This window comes from Balaenoptera acutorostrata, chromosome 16 (genome assembly GCF_949987535.1).
Source record: "Balaenoptera acutorostrata chromosome 16, mBalAcu1.1, whole genome shotgun sequence".
NCBI lineage: Eukaryota > Metazoa > Chordata > Mammalia > Artiodactyla > Balaenopteridae > Balaenoptera > Balaenoptera acutorostrata.
In genome coordinates this window covers 73,614,374-73,632,483 of record NC_080079.1, presented here as the reverse complement: position 1 = coordinate 73,632,483, position 18,110 = coordinate 73,614,374, and the positions used below count along the sequence as shown (strand labels likewise).

The 18,110-nt window shown below is 45.3% G+C and overlaps 1 protein-coding gene across 2 annotated transcripts in view; it reads right to left on the bottom strand.

The window, feature by feature from the left end:
* DISC1 (DISC1 scaffold protein) overlaps nucleotides 1-18,110 on the bottom strand; it is a 363,915-nt gene that overhangs the window by 217,095 nt on the left and 128,710 nt on the right. For both annotated transcript variants that reach the window (XM_057530626.1, XM_057530625.1), the window contains exon 6: nucleotides 17,408-17,634. In XM_057530626.1, coding sequence (XP_057386609.1) covers nucleotides 17,408-17,634 — 227 coding nt within the window. The remainder of the gene's footprint in view (nucleotides 1-17,407; nucleotides 17,635-18,110) is intronic.

Genomic DNA, 18,110 nt, shown 5'->3' with positions numbered 1-18,110 from the left:
GAAGGTCAGGTTTTCTGGGGTCTTGGGGGGTGTCAGGAAAAGCTCCTATGCAGGGGCTGCAAAGTATCAGAGCTAAGCTGCCAATTTGCTGATTGCTGTCGATTTCTTCAACTCTTAAGAACTGGTTTGAATGTTATCACCTCCATCAGTCTGTGATTTCTGAGCACAAGCAAGCTCCTTTCATTTGCAAATGCCCTGAAACTGGTGCAGGTACATTCTAAGCAAAGTCATCTCCACTTTAGACCTACATTCAGCAGAGGAGGGTGTCCCAGGGGAGCTGAGGTCAGCCCAGATGACAAACAGCAGGGCACATGGCAGCAGATTTTTCTGAATCCAGGAGTCGTAATGTGATGAAAATCAGTGTGCTTGATGGGAACAGTGGGATCCCGCCTGGAGAATTCTAGACACTGGCTGCATGGAGATTGGGTCTTTTCAAGGAAGGTAGGTCTGAAGGGCAGGCTAACATCTAGAGCGGGGAACTGACCAAAAGGCTGGAACTGCTGGGGAGAGATGGGCAAAGGATACCCGACATGCGCCCCTATTGATTCTAGTAGCAGCACCACTCTATGCTCGTGCTGTCAGGTCTCCAAACTTGGGCAGAAATGCACAACCTTTGCCAGGCTCACGGGAGTTCATTCAACTAATACCTTTTCAAGAAATGGTTTTCCACAAAATCGATCCTATATTTAATAGCATCTTTTTTTTAATGTGGAATCTAAAAAAAAGAGATACAAATGAACTTATTTACAAACCAGCAACAGACTCACAGACTTAGAAAACAAACTTACGGTTACCAAAGGGGAAAGTTGGGGGAGAGGGATAAATTAGCAATTTGGGATTAACATATAAACACGACTGTATATAAAATAGATAAACAACAAGAACCTACTGTATAGCACAGGGAACTCTACTCAATATCTTGTAATAACCTACATGGGAAAAGAGTTTGAAACAGAATGTACTGATATATATGTATAACTGAATTACTTTGCTGTACACTTGAAACTAACACAACATTGTAAATCAGCTATACTGCAATAAAAAATTAATGAATTTAAAATGATAATAATAATAGTATCTTATAAATAGGCTTTCCCAGCCTCACACATAGAGACACGTGGAGAAGACGGTCATTTACGAGCCAAAGAGAGACGCCTGGAGCCGATCCTTCCCTCATGGCCTCGGAAGGAACTAACGCTGCCCACACTTTGATCTTGGACTTCCAGCCTCCAGAACTGTATTTAAGCCCTACAGTCTGTGGTACTTCGTCACGGCAACCCGAGCAAACTAATACATGTGGGATTTTCCATTTTTAATAGTACGGTTAATCACATGTGTTATTAAGATTCTACATACTGGTGCTACAGGGTCCAGAGGAAAAAAGTCTACACTGTGTGGCAGCTGCCGGACGACAGGAGACAAGACGGCTCCTCTGTTTGCTTCAGACTAATAGATGGGTTTCATTTTCAACCCACCCAAGTGGGAGACTGAGAGCCCCTCCAACCATAGAGTGTAAATATTCTTGTCTTGTAGTGTAGGCGCTAAAGACTACACAGGTGGCTATAGGGAAGTTGTATGTGAGAATGTCTTTGAGTTTTTAAAAAAACTCAAATGATTATGGGGCCATTGGGTTAGTACAGAAGCTCACAAAAGCCTTAGCTTCAGGTTAGGTGTGCAAAGGGGTTCCCATGAATCCTCCTGCAATATCACAAGAAAAACACTACCATGGATGTCAAAAATATCAATAATAAAACATTCGATATGGGGAGGGACAGAATGCTTTCCAGCAATAATTAGAAGGGAAGTGGAATTGAATTCAGTCACAGTAACTAATCTAAATAGTACAAGCCAGGACTTGGTCAAGGGCCAGAACGAGACATTTATAGGGAAGAATATCAGCCAGACAATTTGGGTTCAGTGACTCAGGGTGAGAAACAGTTCTGAGGAAGAACAGTCCAACCAGAGGACCACCTCTGCTGCTACCACGCTGGCCCAAGCCATGGACACCCTCCTCTGAAATGCTGCAGTGGCCTCTGAACTGGTCCCCTGCTTTTGCCCTCACCCCTCTACAGTTTATTCTTAAGCCTGTAGCCAGAGAGAGACTTCTCAAGCACCGCGGTGCAAATCCCTTCTCTAATGCATCCAGGTAAAGCCACATCCAACGAGGACCAACACGGCCCATCTCCCATCACCTCTCTGACCTTGTCTCCTACGACAACCTCCTTTGCTCGCTCTGCCCGGCCGCGGAGGCCTCCTGACGCGCCTTGAACCCACCTTGGCTGGCGCAGACCCCTCTGCCTGAATGCTCTGCCGCCCCCCACCTAGACACACACCAGACCAACTCTCTCCTACCTTCCAGTACTTACTCTACTCTAACCCCTCAGGGAGCCCAGGCTGTCTACTTAAGTGCATCTAAATCCCATCTCCTAGAAGTCCTGCCCTCTTTGACTTATCTGTTTTGGATGGTTTCTTTTCATAGACTGTGTACTGGTTGAATTGTGTTAAAGTCCTATGTTAAAGTCCTAACCCCCCATATCTCAGAATGTCACCTTACTTGGACACAGGGTCACTGCAAATGTAACTAGTTAAGACGAGGTTGCTAGGGTGGGTCCCGCACCCATATGACTGGCGGAGAAATTTGGATTCAGAAACACACGTGGAGGAAAGACAGTGTGAAAAGACACAGGGAGAAGATGGTCATCTACAAGCCAAGGAGAGACTTGGGACAGATCCTTCACTCAAAGCCCTCCCCCACACAATAAACGTCTGTGTTTAAGCCACCCATCTGCAGTACTTTGTTAATGCAGCGCTAACAAATTAATACAGACTGGCAGGGGAAGGGAGACACGTGGAGAGCCAGAGGCTGGAAGTAAGGTCCATGGCTGTGCAGAGGACACCCGGAGGTCTCAGCCTGGAACCCACCTCCAGCCAATGCTAAGTGAGCCCCCACTGCTGATAAACTGCCAAGACCAGAGGGTTACTCTACAAAATTCAGAGTGACTGTGCTTACAGCACCTTGCTAATCTTCCTCAAAAGCCTATAGCTGCATTGGGTATCTATTTGGTTACAGAATCCCATATCCTAGTCTAAGAGCGACTAACTCTTTACTCCCTGTTTCTCCAGATGCTGTCACTTAGGGAAGCATAACTCAAAGGCGTATAGGAAACTGGAATCCGTACTCTCTCGCAGTAATACTTTCAACACCTCTCATAGATCCAGGCGACAGAGGCCTCTGCCTGGTCCTCCTTAATCCTGGAGTGAAGCATCCCCAGGGTCAAAGGTACATACCCACCCAGAGCTGGTCCAAGCAGCCAAGACCAGAAGTGCCTTCCCAAAGAGCTGTGAGCCTGTTTCCTGCCAGGGCCTCTTCTCAAGGCCTTGCTCCCAAGGGCGAACCACACTGCAGTGGTCAAGCACTGGCTACCTGGAAGGGGTGGACAGTTCTTGGACATGCAGGCCAGGGGTCCCATCACGGTGCAGGACAGACCCCAGGATGGGAAGACAAGTCAGGAGTTCCACTGCTCTGGGCCGCAATGTCAGGGGGCCTGGAGGACTCCTCTGTGTTCACGTCCTAGAGAAACCGCCCATGTGCTCTTCCTCCATTTGTTACGCTTGTTCCCACCCCTGGGAAGCCAGCCTCCACTGCCCTCAGCACCAGCCTCGGTCATCAGCATTAAACCCACAGCCAGGATGCCAACCACATACCCACCCCGAAGACAAGCCTCTGGAGGACAAACTCTTGCTACTCTTGCCCAGCCTTTGATGCAAAAGAATATTAACGGCACACAGAGAATTCCACTACCACCCCGCTCACTTTCTACAGAACTTCTCACCTGCAAAGCGAGGAAATTGGAGCAGGTTATTTCTGAGAACGTTCCCAGTCCTACCATCCAATATTCCTTGACTGTTCTATCATTCAAGATTCTTTTGCTAACGTTATGGTATTTGTAGACATCTGGAGAATCTAAAAAACACACAGGTCATGTAAAATGCCAGACAACATTAGTGACAGAGGCAGAAATATAGGCCATTCTTACTGTCATTTTTACCAAGCAAGACATGATTGTTTCAGCCCTCAGAACAGAATTGTGCAGAAAGTCTGCTGTCTGCTGGCCGTTGCCCATCCGTCTTCCTGCCTGTGTATACCTGGCCGTGTGCTGAAGTCCCATTTTAGCAAAAAGCTACAGGAGGAGGAATGTCAGTTTCATTTCCAGTCTTCTCCCTGTCCCCTGTCCCCATCCCCAGTTCCATCCCCTGTGCCTTGTTTAGTAAAAATAAGTTTAAGAAAGAGAGACTGTTACTGAAGCAAACTAGAAACAACATAAAGGGCAAAATGACAGCTGCCCTGGCATACACGCTACTTGGGTCTCAAATTAAAATACATACACATATACAGGAATCCTTGACATTAACAACATTGCCAATTATTGCTCAGGCCTCTAACCTTCTGTCAGGGGCAAGTGGTTAAGAAAATGACAGCAAAAACAGCTCTAGGAAACGCAGGATTTTATCTGTTTGGCTTTTTCCTTCCTTCGACCCTTCTCTCCTCACAGCTGATAATGTCACGTGTCACCAGTGGGACATAGATGGGGCACAGACAACAGAAATGCCAAGAACTCCTCCAAGCTTCAGATGGTCTCATAAAGGCACGATGGGACACATGTAGTCATCAGAGGCAAGCCATTCTCTGTGGCTGTAAATGCTATCAAGCTGGCCGTCTGAGACATTTACTCTCGGGAAAGGCTGCATGCAGTGGAGAGAGATTTGTACCAAGGCCTGGCACCCCTGTGGGCCGTCTTTGTCACCTTGGGTACAGCACGGAATCTCTGTGCAGTTCAGTAGGGGGGACGGAAGCCACACACAGGACAGACCGATTCATGCTCGTCAAACAGCTAGCTCATGTTTTGGGGACCTTGGGCGGAATGAAGTATAGAAACATTTTTTAATAAATCATTTCTACAAATAGCCATACCTATATTAGACTAATAAATATTTCTGAGTAATCTGACAAAAATCAGCCCATGAATTTTTAACTAATATATTGGATGTCTTCCTCTCTGGCCCAAGCTGGGGAGATTAAATGAAAGAACCAAAGCAAAATTGGCCAGAGAAATACTTGGGACTTTTAGCCTTTTGATTCTTCCTCTGAATCTGGATCACATTAGTGACTCATATCCTTACAGAATATTTCTCCGAATTTCAGGGATCCTGGGTCTCAACTTTAACGAGGATACTTCACTGCGCTGCTTTTGAGTCTTTGTGGTAAAGTCCAAATTCTCCAACTGACTCAGCAAACCGACACTGAGATGTCACATGTGATTAGGTCATAAACTCTTTTTAATACAATACATCTATGTAGCTCATATAAGCACTCCTAGAAGGGATAGCTGAGAGAGAGAGATTAAACGCAAGGATTTCCAGTTTCTTAAAAAAGACTTCCTGGGGTCAAGGTGTGACGTGAAGATACAGCATAGGAAAGAGCCCGAATACTGAATTTCCTGAATTTGCAGAATTTCCCAAATTAGCTGAGAGGAATAAAATAGTGCACACAGGCACGTGTGCGCGCGTGCGCGCACACACACACACACGCACCCTGGTCCCAGGCCATCTCTTGTCAATTCCCATCTCCACTGAGAAACTCTGCCCGACTTTACAGAGTCACAGCTTGCATCTAAGTCCAGTTCCATCAAGAATCACAGCTTTATTCTGAACTGATGAATCTGGTGTTTGGCTTATCCAAATATTCCAAGTGTTAATTCAACCAGCTCTTTCTCACCTCCTCTCAAACAATTTTATTCCAAACTGAAACTATAATGCATAGGCCAAAAACATTTTGACTTACAGACAGTTGTCTGAAATAGCTTTTAGCTGTCCAATAAATAAAAAATAACAGGAGTCAAAAATAGAGAACAGCCTTATGTCTAGATCATCACGGCTCTCCTTTCCACTCCTTCCTCCCAAGTTGTTTAAAGATAACTTTTTACACACAATCAGAAAATAAAATACTGGCCTCTTATTTCCTGAAGACTGGGAACCAAAATGGCGCCAGATTTTCAACTATTGTCATAACCCAAATGTATTTAAACATTCGAGAAGATTTCAAAAAAAAAAAGATTTCAATTCTTGGCCCTCTAGAGCTTTTCTCCACACAACTCCTGTTGAGTTCAATCCTTCAAACACCACAATTTGATCCAGGGGGAATACGATCCTGCCTCTGGGTTTATTCTGTTAAGGGATCCAAAGGTAACATCAGATTTCCATTTCAATCACTGCCCCCCCTAATTCTGACTACTTAATAACTAATATCCCATCTTTCCCAGGGTTTTAAAAAGAAATGCTTGCATTTCCATTAAATCCTAATTTTTTTTTAATGTATGTTGCTTCTTCTACATTTCTAAACATGTATACTTTCCATAATTCTGAAGTTTACCCAAAAGGTTTTACTTTCTGCTCTGTGTCCATTGTGATTTTCTGAGTCATCTTTAATTACCTGCTAAGGACAAGCATATTCACATAAAGCTGCAGACACAGGTTAAACCTTAACGTTTCTCTCAGGCTCTTTCAAAATCTGCTTACAAAGCAAAACATCAGTCGGATTCCTGAAACTGGGCAATACTATAAATTTCATTTCCTATTTTAGTTTCAGTGGGTAAGTTAAAGATTTACACATTTTAGGGCTTCCCTGGTGGTACAGTGGTTAAGAATCCGGCTGCCAATGCAGGGGACACGGGTTCGAGCCCTGGTCTGGGAAGATCCCACATGCCGCGGAGCAACTAAGCCCGTGAGCCACAACTACTGAGCCTGCGCGTCTGGAGCCTGTGCTCCGCAACGGGAAAGGCCGCGACAGTGAGAGGCCCGCGCACCGTGATGAAGAGTGGCCCCCGCTCGCCGCAACTGGAGAAAGCCCTCGCACAGAAACGAAGACCCAACACAGCCAAAAAAATAAATAAATAAATAAATAAATTTATTTTAAAAGAAAAAGATTTACACATTTTATTGGATAAAGTCTGCCAAAATAGACTGCTGATAAACAAAATGCATAAACAGCAAGAAGAAACATCCAGTTGACTAAATAAGTAACTGAATAAGGAATCAAACACCAATATCACTACCGCTCAAAGAGGAAGCTGAGGAAATTTGCCCAAAAGGATGTACAAAGTAGTTATGATAGTGGCGGCCAGGATGAGCACAGTTACAAAAACGACCCTCACATATAAGGCACAGGGCCCCCCCTGCACGGATCTAAAGGAAACCTAGAGGTTTTGGTTTGGGTCCTCCCCAGCAGCACAGGGCAGATCAATCAGCCCTTTAACAGCTTCGAAAAGATGTGCTAATGACTGACTGAAGTCCCAGCCAGCAATGAGCAGGCGTTCCCAACCCGGGGGTATTCACTATAGTCACTGGGAAAGGGTCTCTCTGAGAAAAACTGAATTACTTCTGCTGGAAGAGCTTAAAACCTTCAGCTCAAGGTCTGAAAAACAGTTTGGTTTGGTGTATTCCTTTACCATCTGAAAAGTTAAAGCAGGGACAAAAAACATATGACCTGCAGACAGGAAAACACTCTTGGGATAGGTCAGGAATAAGAAAATTTAGTGAAAGTGAAGAGAGGATTGTAGAAGACACCCAGACTACACAGAAATTAAGCGCAGGACAGTTCTCAAGTTGACAATAATGAAAAATAAAAATTGAAATCGACCAGAAGAAAAGCTCTTAAAATAGGCCGCATGCCTTCACGTAGGCCAAGAGCTAACCCAGAGTCACAGCGCTAGGAGAACCAGCTACAGTCATTTCAATCTTTGGGAATCCATGAGGCCCCAGTTGAAAATAATTTATCAGATACCTAAGTTATAAAAGAGGAGTGCATGAGTCTACATATTACAAGCTTCCCAAATGAACTACTTAAATAATAATAATGATAAATGTTGTAAATTCCTTGAAGAAAATAAAGCACAGGGAATTCGTAAAATATTAAAATGCAATATTTAAAAATATATAGCCATTTTTCACCCTCCTTTGTTCTATGTTTGTTTTAAATCTTAACAAATTTACTCCAGCACAAAATAAAGGTTTTTTTTTAAATCTGTAACTAAGATGAGACTCTTGCTTTGAATTCCTCAAATACACCCAACAAAAAACAAAAGTCAGGGTCCTGTTTTTCGGGGTGAGTGGCATCTGGACCCGCCCAGATAGGTGGTAGTTTCAAGTCTCTTCCTTCTTTTCCAACCCTTTCCATCTTTTCCAAGTTGTGCCTCAATTAATATTTCCCATTGCCTGTGACAATGACTTTCCAAAGAAAATGGGAGGACACAATGGTGAGTACCCAATTCTGAACAGCGGCTGCAGGGCGATTTCAGCTCTATCGTGTCTAGTGCCTGCTCGTCATTAGCAATGACTCATTAGAAAAGAAAGAACCTGAGCACCACAGGGGGATGGTCATGGGCTGCCCAGGGAAGGTTGCAGGGGAACTTACTTGGGGGCTAGGAGGAACAGAATTACTGGGTTTTTAAAAAGCAGTTTATTTTAACCTATTTCAAAAAATCTGAAAGTGCAAAGTGTTCTATTGATAAATGCGGAAGGGACCTCCAGCATCACCTAGTTCACACCTTCATTTATAAGCAAGACTTCCTGTTCCTCTGGCGCTGGCAGTTCCTCTTCTGCTCTCCTGTCTTTGGAACTGCCACCCACCTCCTTGACCCAAGCCAGTTGCCTGGTGGTCTCCCGGGGTTGCCTGTGTTTAGAGACCCGTTTGCTCTGATCCCTTTCAGGGGCCACCAGGTGATCCGTGAGGCATAGAGAGAACTTACTGGCCTGGAATGGCAGTGTTCTCTTTTGCTTGGACCCATGACCCATGCTCTGCCCAGCTGCACACCTTTCCATTGCCTTTCCATTGCTTGCATGGGCACTTGTCTCCAAGCCCCGCTCTCTCCCAGGCCATCCATGTTAACCTTTTCTCTCCCTGCCTCATTTCCAAAAGTGGTCAAAGACGTCAGGACACTACTGCTGTGTGAATTTGGACCCTCGGCTGCCTCCTCCACAAAATATATTGCAAAAGGATACAAAATTAATGCACAGAAATCTGTTGCATTCCTATACACTAATGATGAAAAATCTGAAAGAGAAAATAAGGAAACACTCCCCTTTATCATTGCAAAAAAAAGAATAAAATACCTAGGAATAAACCTACCTGAGGAGACAAAAGACCTGTATGCAGAAAACTATAAGATACTGATGAAACAAATTAAAGATGATACAAACAGATGGAGAGATATATCATGCTCTTGGATTGGAAGAATCAACATTGTGAAAATGACTATACTACCCAAAGCAATCTACAGATTCAATGCAATCCCTATCAAACTACCAATGGCATTTTTCACAGAACTAGAACAAAAAATTGCACAATTTGTATGGAAACACCAAAGACCCTGAATAGCCAAAGCAATCTTGAGAAAGAAAAACAGAGCTGGAGTAATCAGGCTCCCTGACTTCAGACTATACTACAAAGCTACAGTAATCAAGACAGTATGGTACTGGCACAAAAACAGAAACATAGATCAATGGAACAGGATAGAAAGCCCAGAGATAAACCCATTCACATATGGTCACGTTATCTTTGATAAAGGAGGCAAGAGTATACAATGGAGAAAAGACAGCCTCCTCAATAAGTAGTGCTGGGAAAACTGGACAGCTACATGTAAAAGAATGAAATTAGAACACTCCCTAACACCATACACAAAAATAAACTCAAAATGGTTTAAAGACCTAAATGTAAGGCCAGACACTATAAAACTCTTAGAGGAAAACATAGGCAGAACACTCTATGACATAAGTCACAGCATGATCCTTTTGACCCACCTCCTAGAGAAATGGAAATAAAAACAAAAATAAACAAATGGGACCTAATGAAACTTAAAAGCTTTTGCACAGCAAAGGAAACCATAAACAGAACGAAAAGACAACCCTCAGAATGGGAGAAAATATTTGCAAATGAAGCAACAGACAAAGGATTAATGTCCAAAATATACAAGCAGCTCATGCAGCTCAATATCAAAAAAACAAACAACCCAATCCAAAATGGGCAGAAGACCTAAATAGACATTTCTCCAAAGAAGATATACAGATTGCCAACAAACACATGTAAGGATGCTCAACATCACTAATCATTAGAGAAATGCAAATCAAAACTCCAATTAGGTGTCACCTCACACCAGTCAGAATGGCCATCATCAAAAAATCTACCAACAATAAATGCTGGAGAGGGTGTGGAGAAAAGGGGACACTCTGCACTGTTGGTGAGAATGTAAATTGATAGTCACTACGGAGAACAGTATGGAGGTTCCTTAAAAAACTAAAAATAGAACTACCATATGACCCAGCAATCCCACTACTGGGCATATACCCTGAAAAAACCATAATTCAAAAAGAGTCATGTACCACAATGTTCATTGCAGCACTATTTACAATAGCCGGGACATGGAAGCAACCTAAGTGTCCATCGACAGATGAATGGATAAAGAAGATGTGGCACATATATACAATGGAATATTACTCAGCCATAAAAAGAAACAAAATTGAGTAATTTGTAGTGAGGTGGACGGGCCTAGAATCTGTCATACAGAGTGAAGTAAGTCAGAGAGAGAAAAACAAATACTGTATGCTAACACATATATATGCAATCTAAAAAAAAAAATGTTCTGAAGAAACTAGGGGCAGGAGAGGAATAAAGACGCAGACATAGAGAATGGACTTGAGGACACAGGGAGGGGGAAGGGTAAGCTGGGAGGAAGTAAGAGAGTGGCATGGACATATATACACTACCTAATGTAAAACAGATAGCTAGTGGGAAGCAGCCGCATAGCACAGGAGATCAGCTCGGTGCTTTGTGACCACCTAGAGGGGTGGAATAGGGAGGGTGGGAGGGAGAAGCAAGAGGGAGGGGATATGAGGATATAAGTATACGTATAGCTGATTCACTTTTTTATATAGCAGAAACTAACACACCATTGTAAAGCAATTATACTCCAATAAAGATGTTAAAAAACATATATTGCAAAAACCAATATATTGCCCAATATACCTTACAGAGTTGTGAGCAAAAATGAGCATTTTGTAAACAATGGTGACATTTAAATTAATGTATTATTATTATTACCAATCAAAATAAGAAAGACGACATGATAAATATGAGAGTTGTCCCGAACACTGAGGATGCCGTCTAATCAAGGAAGCCTTCCTGCAAGAAACGTCAGTCTCACGCTCCTTACACACTCCAAACTCACTGCATTGACTCTCTGGGCAAAGATCTGTCTGCCTCAGGAATTCCTGGGAAAAGCAAGGTATCTGCTTTAAAAATAAAGAAAAGTCAGAATCTCATCTAGCACTTTCAGCAACACAAAGTGGTCCTTCTCCTCCAGATGAGCCCTCACGCTCTCGGTCTCATCAAGCCATTGTTCTTGACAAACCAACCAGGTGAAGGACAAAGGCAGAGAAGGAAAAAAAGCAAAGACCGGAAGTAGAGACTGAAGAACACAGTCACAGCAAGTGGAGAAGCAGCTTGGAGACCACGGGCATTTCTTCGGAAGTCTCTAAACGGTCCCAGTTTGGCACCATCCCCCGGGCGCACCGCTGGGACACACACAGCTGTCCCCCTGCACACGCCCACTGAGGATCTGCCTCGCTCCTCCCGGGTCCCGGAGTCTGTTTTCCGATTCAGGCCTTGCTGTTTCACTGTGTCTTTTCACTCTAATAAGATACGTATCTGAGGGGAAAGTGGGACTATTGATTTTTTTTCCAGTCACTTGTGAACTGCTGAATTTCATTATTTTAAATCTCACTGGAAAAGAGCCGTGACATCAGCCTGGCTGCTGATCGTGGGCTGAAGGCAGGTGTCGTGGGGAGGCCAGAGCACCTCCAAGACTCGGCCAGCCTCGCCCGGGGGCCCTGAGCGGTTAAGCAACGGGGCCCAGGGAGCAGGCCCGGCTCTCCACCACCACCCTCCCCCAGCTCAGATGCGCCCACCGAGGTCCGGCCAGACTGGCCGTAACCAGGGCTTCAGTTTGTTTTGCAGTTAGTGCCAATGGCTTGTAAAAAGATGTGACATGTTTCTTCCAAATGTACAACGAGAGACAATTCATCCATGAGCTGCCACAACACATTTCAGGCAAAGCATGAAAAATTCCAGGAGCTGAGGAATGAACTCAACCACAGACTAATACAAACCAGCCGAGCGTCTCTAAAGAATGTTGGAAAGTATCGTCTGCAGCCCTCACTCAGCTCTGTCGTTGCTACTCTGATTACTCCTACCTGGCTTTACGGTCAGCCAGGGTCACAGCTGGCCCTGTCCCCACTGATGTTCAAGGCACTCAGACCAACAAGAGGGGCAGAGCTGATGGCTCTCGAGGCAGATGAGCTGCACATCACAACCCTCCTCCACTTATAGAAATAAACAGACGGGGGCTTCCCTGGTGGCGCAGTGGTTGAGAATCTGCCTGCCAATGCAGGGGACACGGGTTCGAGCCCTGGTCTGGGAAGATCCCACATGCCGCGGAGCAGCTAAGCCCGTGCGCCACAACTACTGAGCCTGCGCGTCTGGAGCCTGTGCTCCGCAACAAGAGAGGCCGCGATAGTGAGAGGCCCGCGCACCGCGATGAAGAGTGGCCCCCGCTCACTGCAACTGGAGAAAGCCCTTGCACAGAAACGAAGACCCAACACAGCCATAAATTAATTAATTAATTAATTAATTTTTTTAAAAAAAGAAATAAACAGACGGACACTCACACCCCGAATGCAGGCACGCCATCCAGGAAAACCCCAGAAACGGTCACTTCCTTCCTCCCTGTGTCCCCATCCTTCCCCTCCCCACCACACACCCCAATCCCACTCCAGAGAGGGGGAAGGATGGGTTTCTGTAGGGGAGGATCGGGCTCACTAGAGAAACCCGTCCTTCTGGACCCCTCCCATCAGAGGAAGACTTGCAGGAGGAAACAAGGAGTTTGTTCCAAAGCTGAGGGATTGGAATCCCAGGGATGAAGGAAAGTCCAACTAACGTACAACGTACATCTTTTGAGTGGCTTCTGTCTTTCACATGTCCCTGGCCCTGTAAGCTTCCATATTGCAGAGTTCCTGATACCCAGGTACTTAAGAAAGTTCTCCTCTTGTTCATTGGAAGACAACCATTCTCTCTGGCTCTATCAAAAGGTAGCTCTGATGTCTGGGAAGGCAGCTCTTTCATTCCATCCTGCTAAGACATTTGATCCAAAACACAGATGTCAGAAAATTCAAACTGCTGCTTTGATTTCTATTAAAATATCCAAATAAAAAGCCGTCGGTTCTCTGGTCCCCAGCAAGTGCCCTTCTACTTCCCGTCCTTCTTGAACAGCAGCGGCCCAAGGATTCCCCACAAGCTACAGTCCGAAAGGAAGGTGCCCACACAAGCAGTCTCCACCAGTGAGTCACTCACAGACGCCAAGTGCCCTTAGGAAGCTCCTTCTCAAGCGCAATGGGTGGCTTATCCAGGGAAAGCAGCGTAGCCTCCCCGTTGAACTTGAACACTGTGGAAGCAGTCAGAATCAGCTCTTCCCCAGACAGCACCATGAGTTTCTAGCTGGCCTCTGTGAAAAGTCTTCATAGATGTTGATAATGATAGGATGTCGAATGGTCTGTTTCTCCAGGTTTCTGTAACCTCTCTTCATAAGACCAAGATTTTCCTACTTCACAATTTGTCTGGATCTCTTCATCTGGCCTGAGAAGAAACTACAGTGGACCCTTGAACAACACAGGTCTGAACTGCAAGAATCCACTTATATGCAGATATTTTTCAATAGTAAATACTACACGGTCAGTGGTTGGATGAATCCCGGTACGCAAAGGAAGCACGGATCCAGAGCGCCAGCTTTGAATTACACGGGGATTAATCCCCACATTATTCAGGGGTCCACTGTATTCTCACAACAAACAAAGACGGCTATTGATGCAGATAAGATGCATTCTTCTAGCTGGGGCACCTATGGGATATCATTCTAAAAGATAACCAATCCCTCATAGCAAAAACTATGATATAATTAATTAGTTAAGATACTAGGCCAAGCAATCTCTGATCTGTTGGCCAATAAAACCACATTGGCTTCTTTCAAATGCTCCATTTCTAGGGGTGAGTACCACAGCCTGTCCGCTTGGCAAAAGCGTGCCTTCCTTCTTATGGAAAGCACACATAACAATGATGGTTTTTCCATTTGATATCTGTGACGGGGAACAGCACGATGCCTCACTCCCCCAGGTGGAAGAGAGGAAGCTGACCAGACAAAACCTGCACCTGGGAGGTGCCCCCTGCACCACCAAGTAAATAAAGGAGATGCCAAGGGTCAGGGTCCCCCAGATGACGAGGATGCCTCAGGGTGGTCCCTCTCCAGCAACATGAAACCCCACTGAGTGCCGGCGGTGCTCTCACAGCGAAGATCCTCAGCACAAGTGGAAGGTCACACTATGAACTAGCCATTGAATTGCCCGTGTTGCTTTCTGTCTTTAATCACTCTGGGATTTTCCCTCCCACCCTTGCCACGCAACCCTTAGTCCTTCTATTCCTAAGACTCCCTCCTACACTGAGCCCTCGTGGGTTCAGGTCACTGAGATGCCCAGGTGTTCCTGCAGGCAGATCAGCACAAAAAGTGAGAGCCGGCTCCTGACCTGAACTCTGCAACCTCCGTGGGCACAGGTGGATTCGGGGATGATGGGTCCTCCCCGAGGAGCCCCCAGACGGCACTGCAGCACGTTCAAGAGCCATCCTTACATCGGATTTCCCTAACAGCGTCATAGAATCAGATTGCCACAAACCTTGAAAGGTCTTTCAAGAGTCTGTTCAGTTGATTAGAGCACTGGATGACTCGGCAAAAGTCACACCTTTATTTCGTCTGCATCTCCTCCTGATGAAAAGGCAGGCTGGAGCACATGGGCAGAATAACAGACTAGAAATGGTAAGATCTGAGTTCAGGGGCACAGCTCCATCAGCTACCACACTCTGGAGCTCTTTGTTTTAGACTAAGAGATCTCTAAGTGGAAACTATCTAAGTTACGTCTCTTACTAGCTGCATCCCCAGGAAATTTTCTGAGTTCTTATTGCCTGAACTGTTAAATGAGAATAAGAACAGCCTGCCCACCACACTGGGCTGCTCTGCATGCCGTGAGTTAGCAAGTGAGAAAGCAGGCGCTCTGCCACCTGTGTGTCTCTGTATGGGGACAGGGCACACCTGCAGGAATGCTGCCCGGGAGTTCAGCTCAAAACACAGAGGCTCTGTGACGTACTGCAGTGGGCGCCAAGCTAGGCACGCTCGTCCCCTCAGAGTGCTTGTGCGAGCGGCGAGAGGAGTGAGGCCAACCTCTGCGCTGCTCAAAGCGAAAGGAGAAACAAGTAGGACACGTCTGGATGGCGGGACCAAAACAGGCTCGCTTTAAGCTTCAGGCATAAATGTGTGCTTTTATAAACATAAAAATAAAGGTACGTGTATATTTCATCTTATATATTACACATATTCCATATATACATCTGTCTGATATAATGCATACATCACATGTATAATTACATATGATACATAATGTGTAATATCATGTGTGTGCATGTATGTGTGTGCATTTGTATATGTGTGTATGTGTGTGCATGTGTGTATGTGTGTGCGTATGTGTGCATCTGTGTATGTGTGTGCATGTGTGTATATGTGTGTGTGCATTTGTATATGTATGTGTGTGCATTTGTATGTGTATATGTGTGTGCATGTGTGTATGTGTGTATATGTGTGTATATGTGTGCATTTGTATATGTGTATGTGTGTGCATGTGTGTATGTGTGTGCATGTATATGTGTGCATGTGTATGTGTGTGTGCATGTGTGTGTATGTGTGTGCATGTGTTTATGTGTGTGCATCTGTGTGTGTAGCATGACTTCCATAGGAGGGACAAGGGAAGCAGGAGTAGGAAAGATCCCTAGAGGCCAAGGCTATACCGTAAGGACACAGGCGAAAGTGAAGGAGAAAGAGCGCGGGCAGACTTGATGGGGAGTTTCTTTTGGCTGAAATCTGGCAACAACGCACATCTCTTCCCCTTCTCTACGGGCATGAGCCCGGGGTTAGAGTTCTGCAGGGAAATATCAGGGCTGGGAGGGGAGGGGAGGACACCGTGAGCAGCTCCCTGCACAAGCATCCAGCTCCGATGGGCTGGATGGGGGGTGGTACATGTGTGAGAGGGGACAGCTACTCGCTAAATAGTCTAAAACACATTTGGAAGGCAGTTAGAAGGCTTCAGAAGACTGAAATCCCCGTGATAAAAACGACAAGCAGTAAGCATGGTAAAGCACTTGCTGCCACCCAGGCACCGTTATAGGAGCTTTATATGTATTAACTCAGTGCATCCTCAGAATAGCCCATCCCTCCCCCAATAATAAGTGATTCCAGCTAATGAGCGGTTGAGTGAGGTAATCAGATGGTAGAGTCCATATTCTCAACCGCTACAGGGGGTGACGTTTTCTTAAGTATTTTCTGCAGCATGATAACCAGGCAGAACTTCCATCCCCCTCACTGCTCTACACCCGCCGCACCTGCAGGTCTCACCACATCTGCGTGTTCATCCAGGCACGGCTCACTTTCTGTCTAACATGAGTAAGGGTGGGTTCTGTCTTTCGCCATAATAAGGTTACGACCTCCCCAAAGGCTAGAGGTCCATGTGTATCTCTTGGGTCTCCCACGATGCAGAACACAAGGAAGGTTCTCCCTCTATAGCAAGTGGATAAGAAACTAGGCTTTGACGTAATGAACAGGAATTTAAGTATCAGTTTTGCCTCTTATTAATTGGGACTTTGGGCAAATTATTTGACCTTCTTAAACTCTCTTGTCCTCCTCTGTGAAATGGGTATAATAATAGAAGCAACTCATAGAGTAAAGCTTAGCACAGTGCCTGGCACGTAGTAAGACTCAGTAAATGTTAGTACCGTGAATAATAACTCATTCTTTCAGGCCATTGATTGAGTCTCCTCTCTACCAGATCCCCAGCCTCTCCTGTCCCCAGCTGACCATCCTCAGCAAAGGCTGGCATCCAAATCTCCAACTACTTGAGCTCCAGTAGATCTCAAAAGGGCAGGAAGGCACCCCTGGGGCGTTTGGAAATGGGAAAGGTCCATATCAGAATGGAGAGGAATAGTGGTATTTAGTGGGTTGGGTAGCCAGTGTATAAAATATCCTGCGATGTGCAGGACTGCCCCACACCATGAAGAATTTTGCCACTCAAAATATCAACAGTGCTTCCCTTGAAAAAACAAAGCACTGCTTGGAAAAGAATTTATATATGCGGGACAGCAGACAAAATCAATCCCATAAACAGATCAACGAGATGAGCGATCCAAAATCAGTTAGGAAATCACCAGTACCTCCTGATGGTTTCCGGTGGCTCTGCACGGACGGGAATCTGCTCGGCCAAGGCCAGAGTGTCCTGCAAGGTCTTGCTGAGCTCCTGCAGCTCGCCCAGGGACAGCCCTCCCACAAGGTCGCAGCCCTGCCACGGGAGGACCCACTCCTGCTCTTCTATTTCCCTTCTCAGCTGTTGATCTTTTGCGTCCAGCACAGACATCCTGGCTTGGAGGGCTTCGATTTCTTTCTGTAGAGAATAGAGAGAGCAGATTTTGTAAATTCACCCTGCTCATGGCAGCATGCGCTGCTGAGAATGAGTCCTTTCCATGAGAGTCTGCCATATGCATGAGAGCCGTGAAGTTGCCCTTCTGAAGCAGGCAGATTTTTGGAGGTTTGCTGAACTGGAAAAATCATGCCAGCTTTGTATTTCTGATTAGTTGGCATAAGAAGAAACATTCCCTCCCAAGCATGAAATAACTCCGGGTGGTGAGCCAAGAATTTAACTTGGAAGAAGCCAGCAAATATATAAACGACTTACTTCATTTCAGGTGACAGAGCTAGAACACAGGGCAGCAAACTTCATGGACCTGAGACACCAGTAAGCAGGTAACACGACCCACAGACCAAAAAAGAAAAGCAAACGAGGCTTGGCTGGTCTGTCCCCAAACATGCAAATTTACCATGTAGAGAAAGATTAGAAATCATATCCTCTTAAGTCTACAG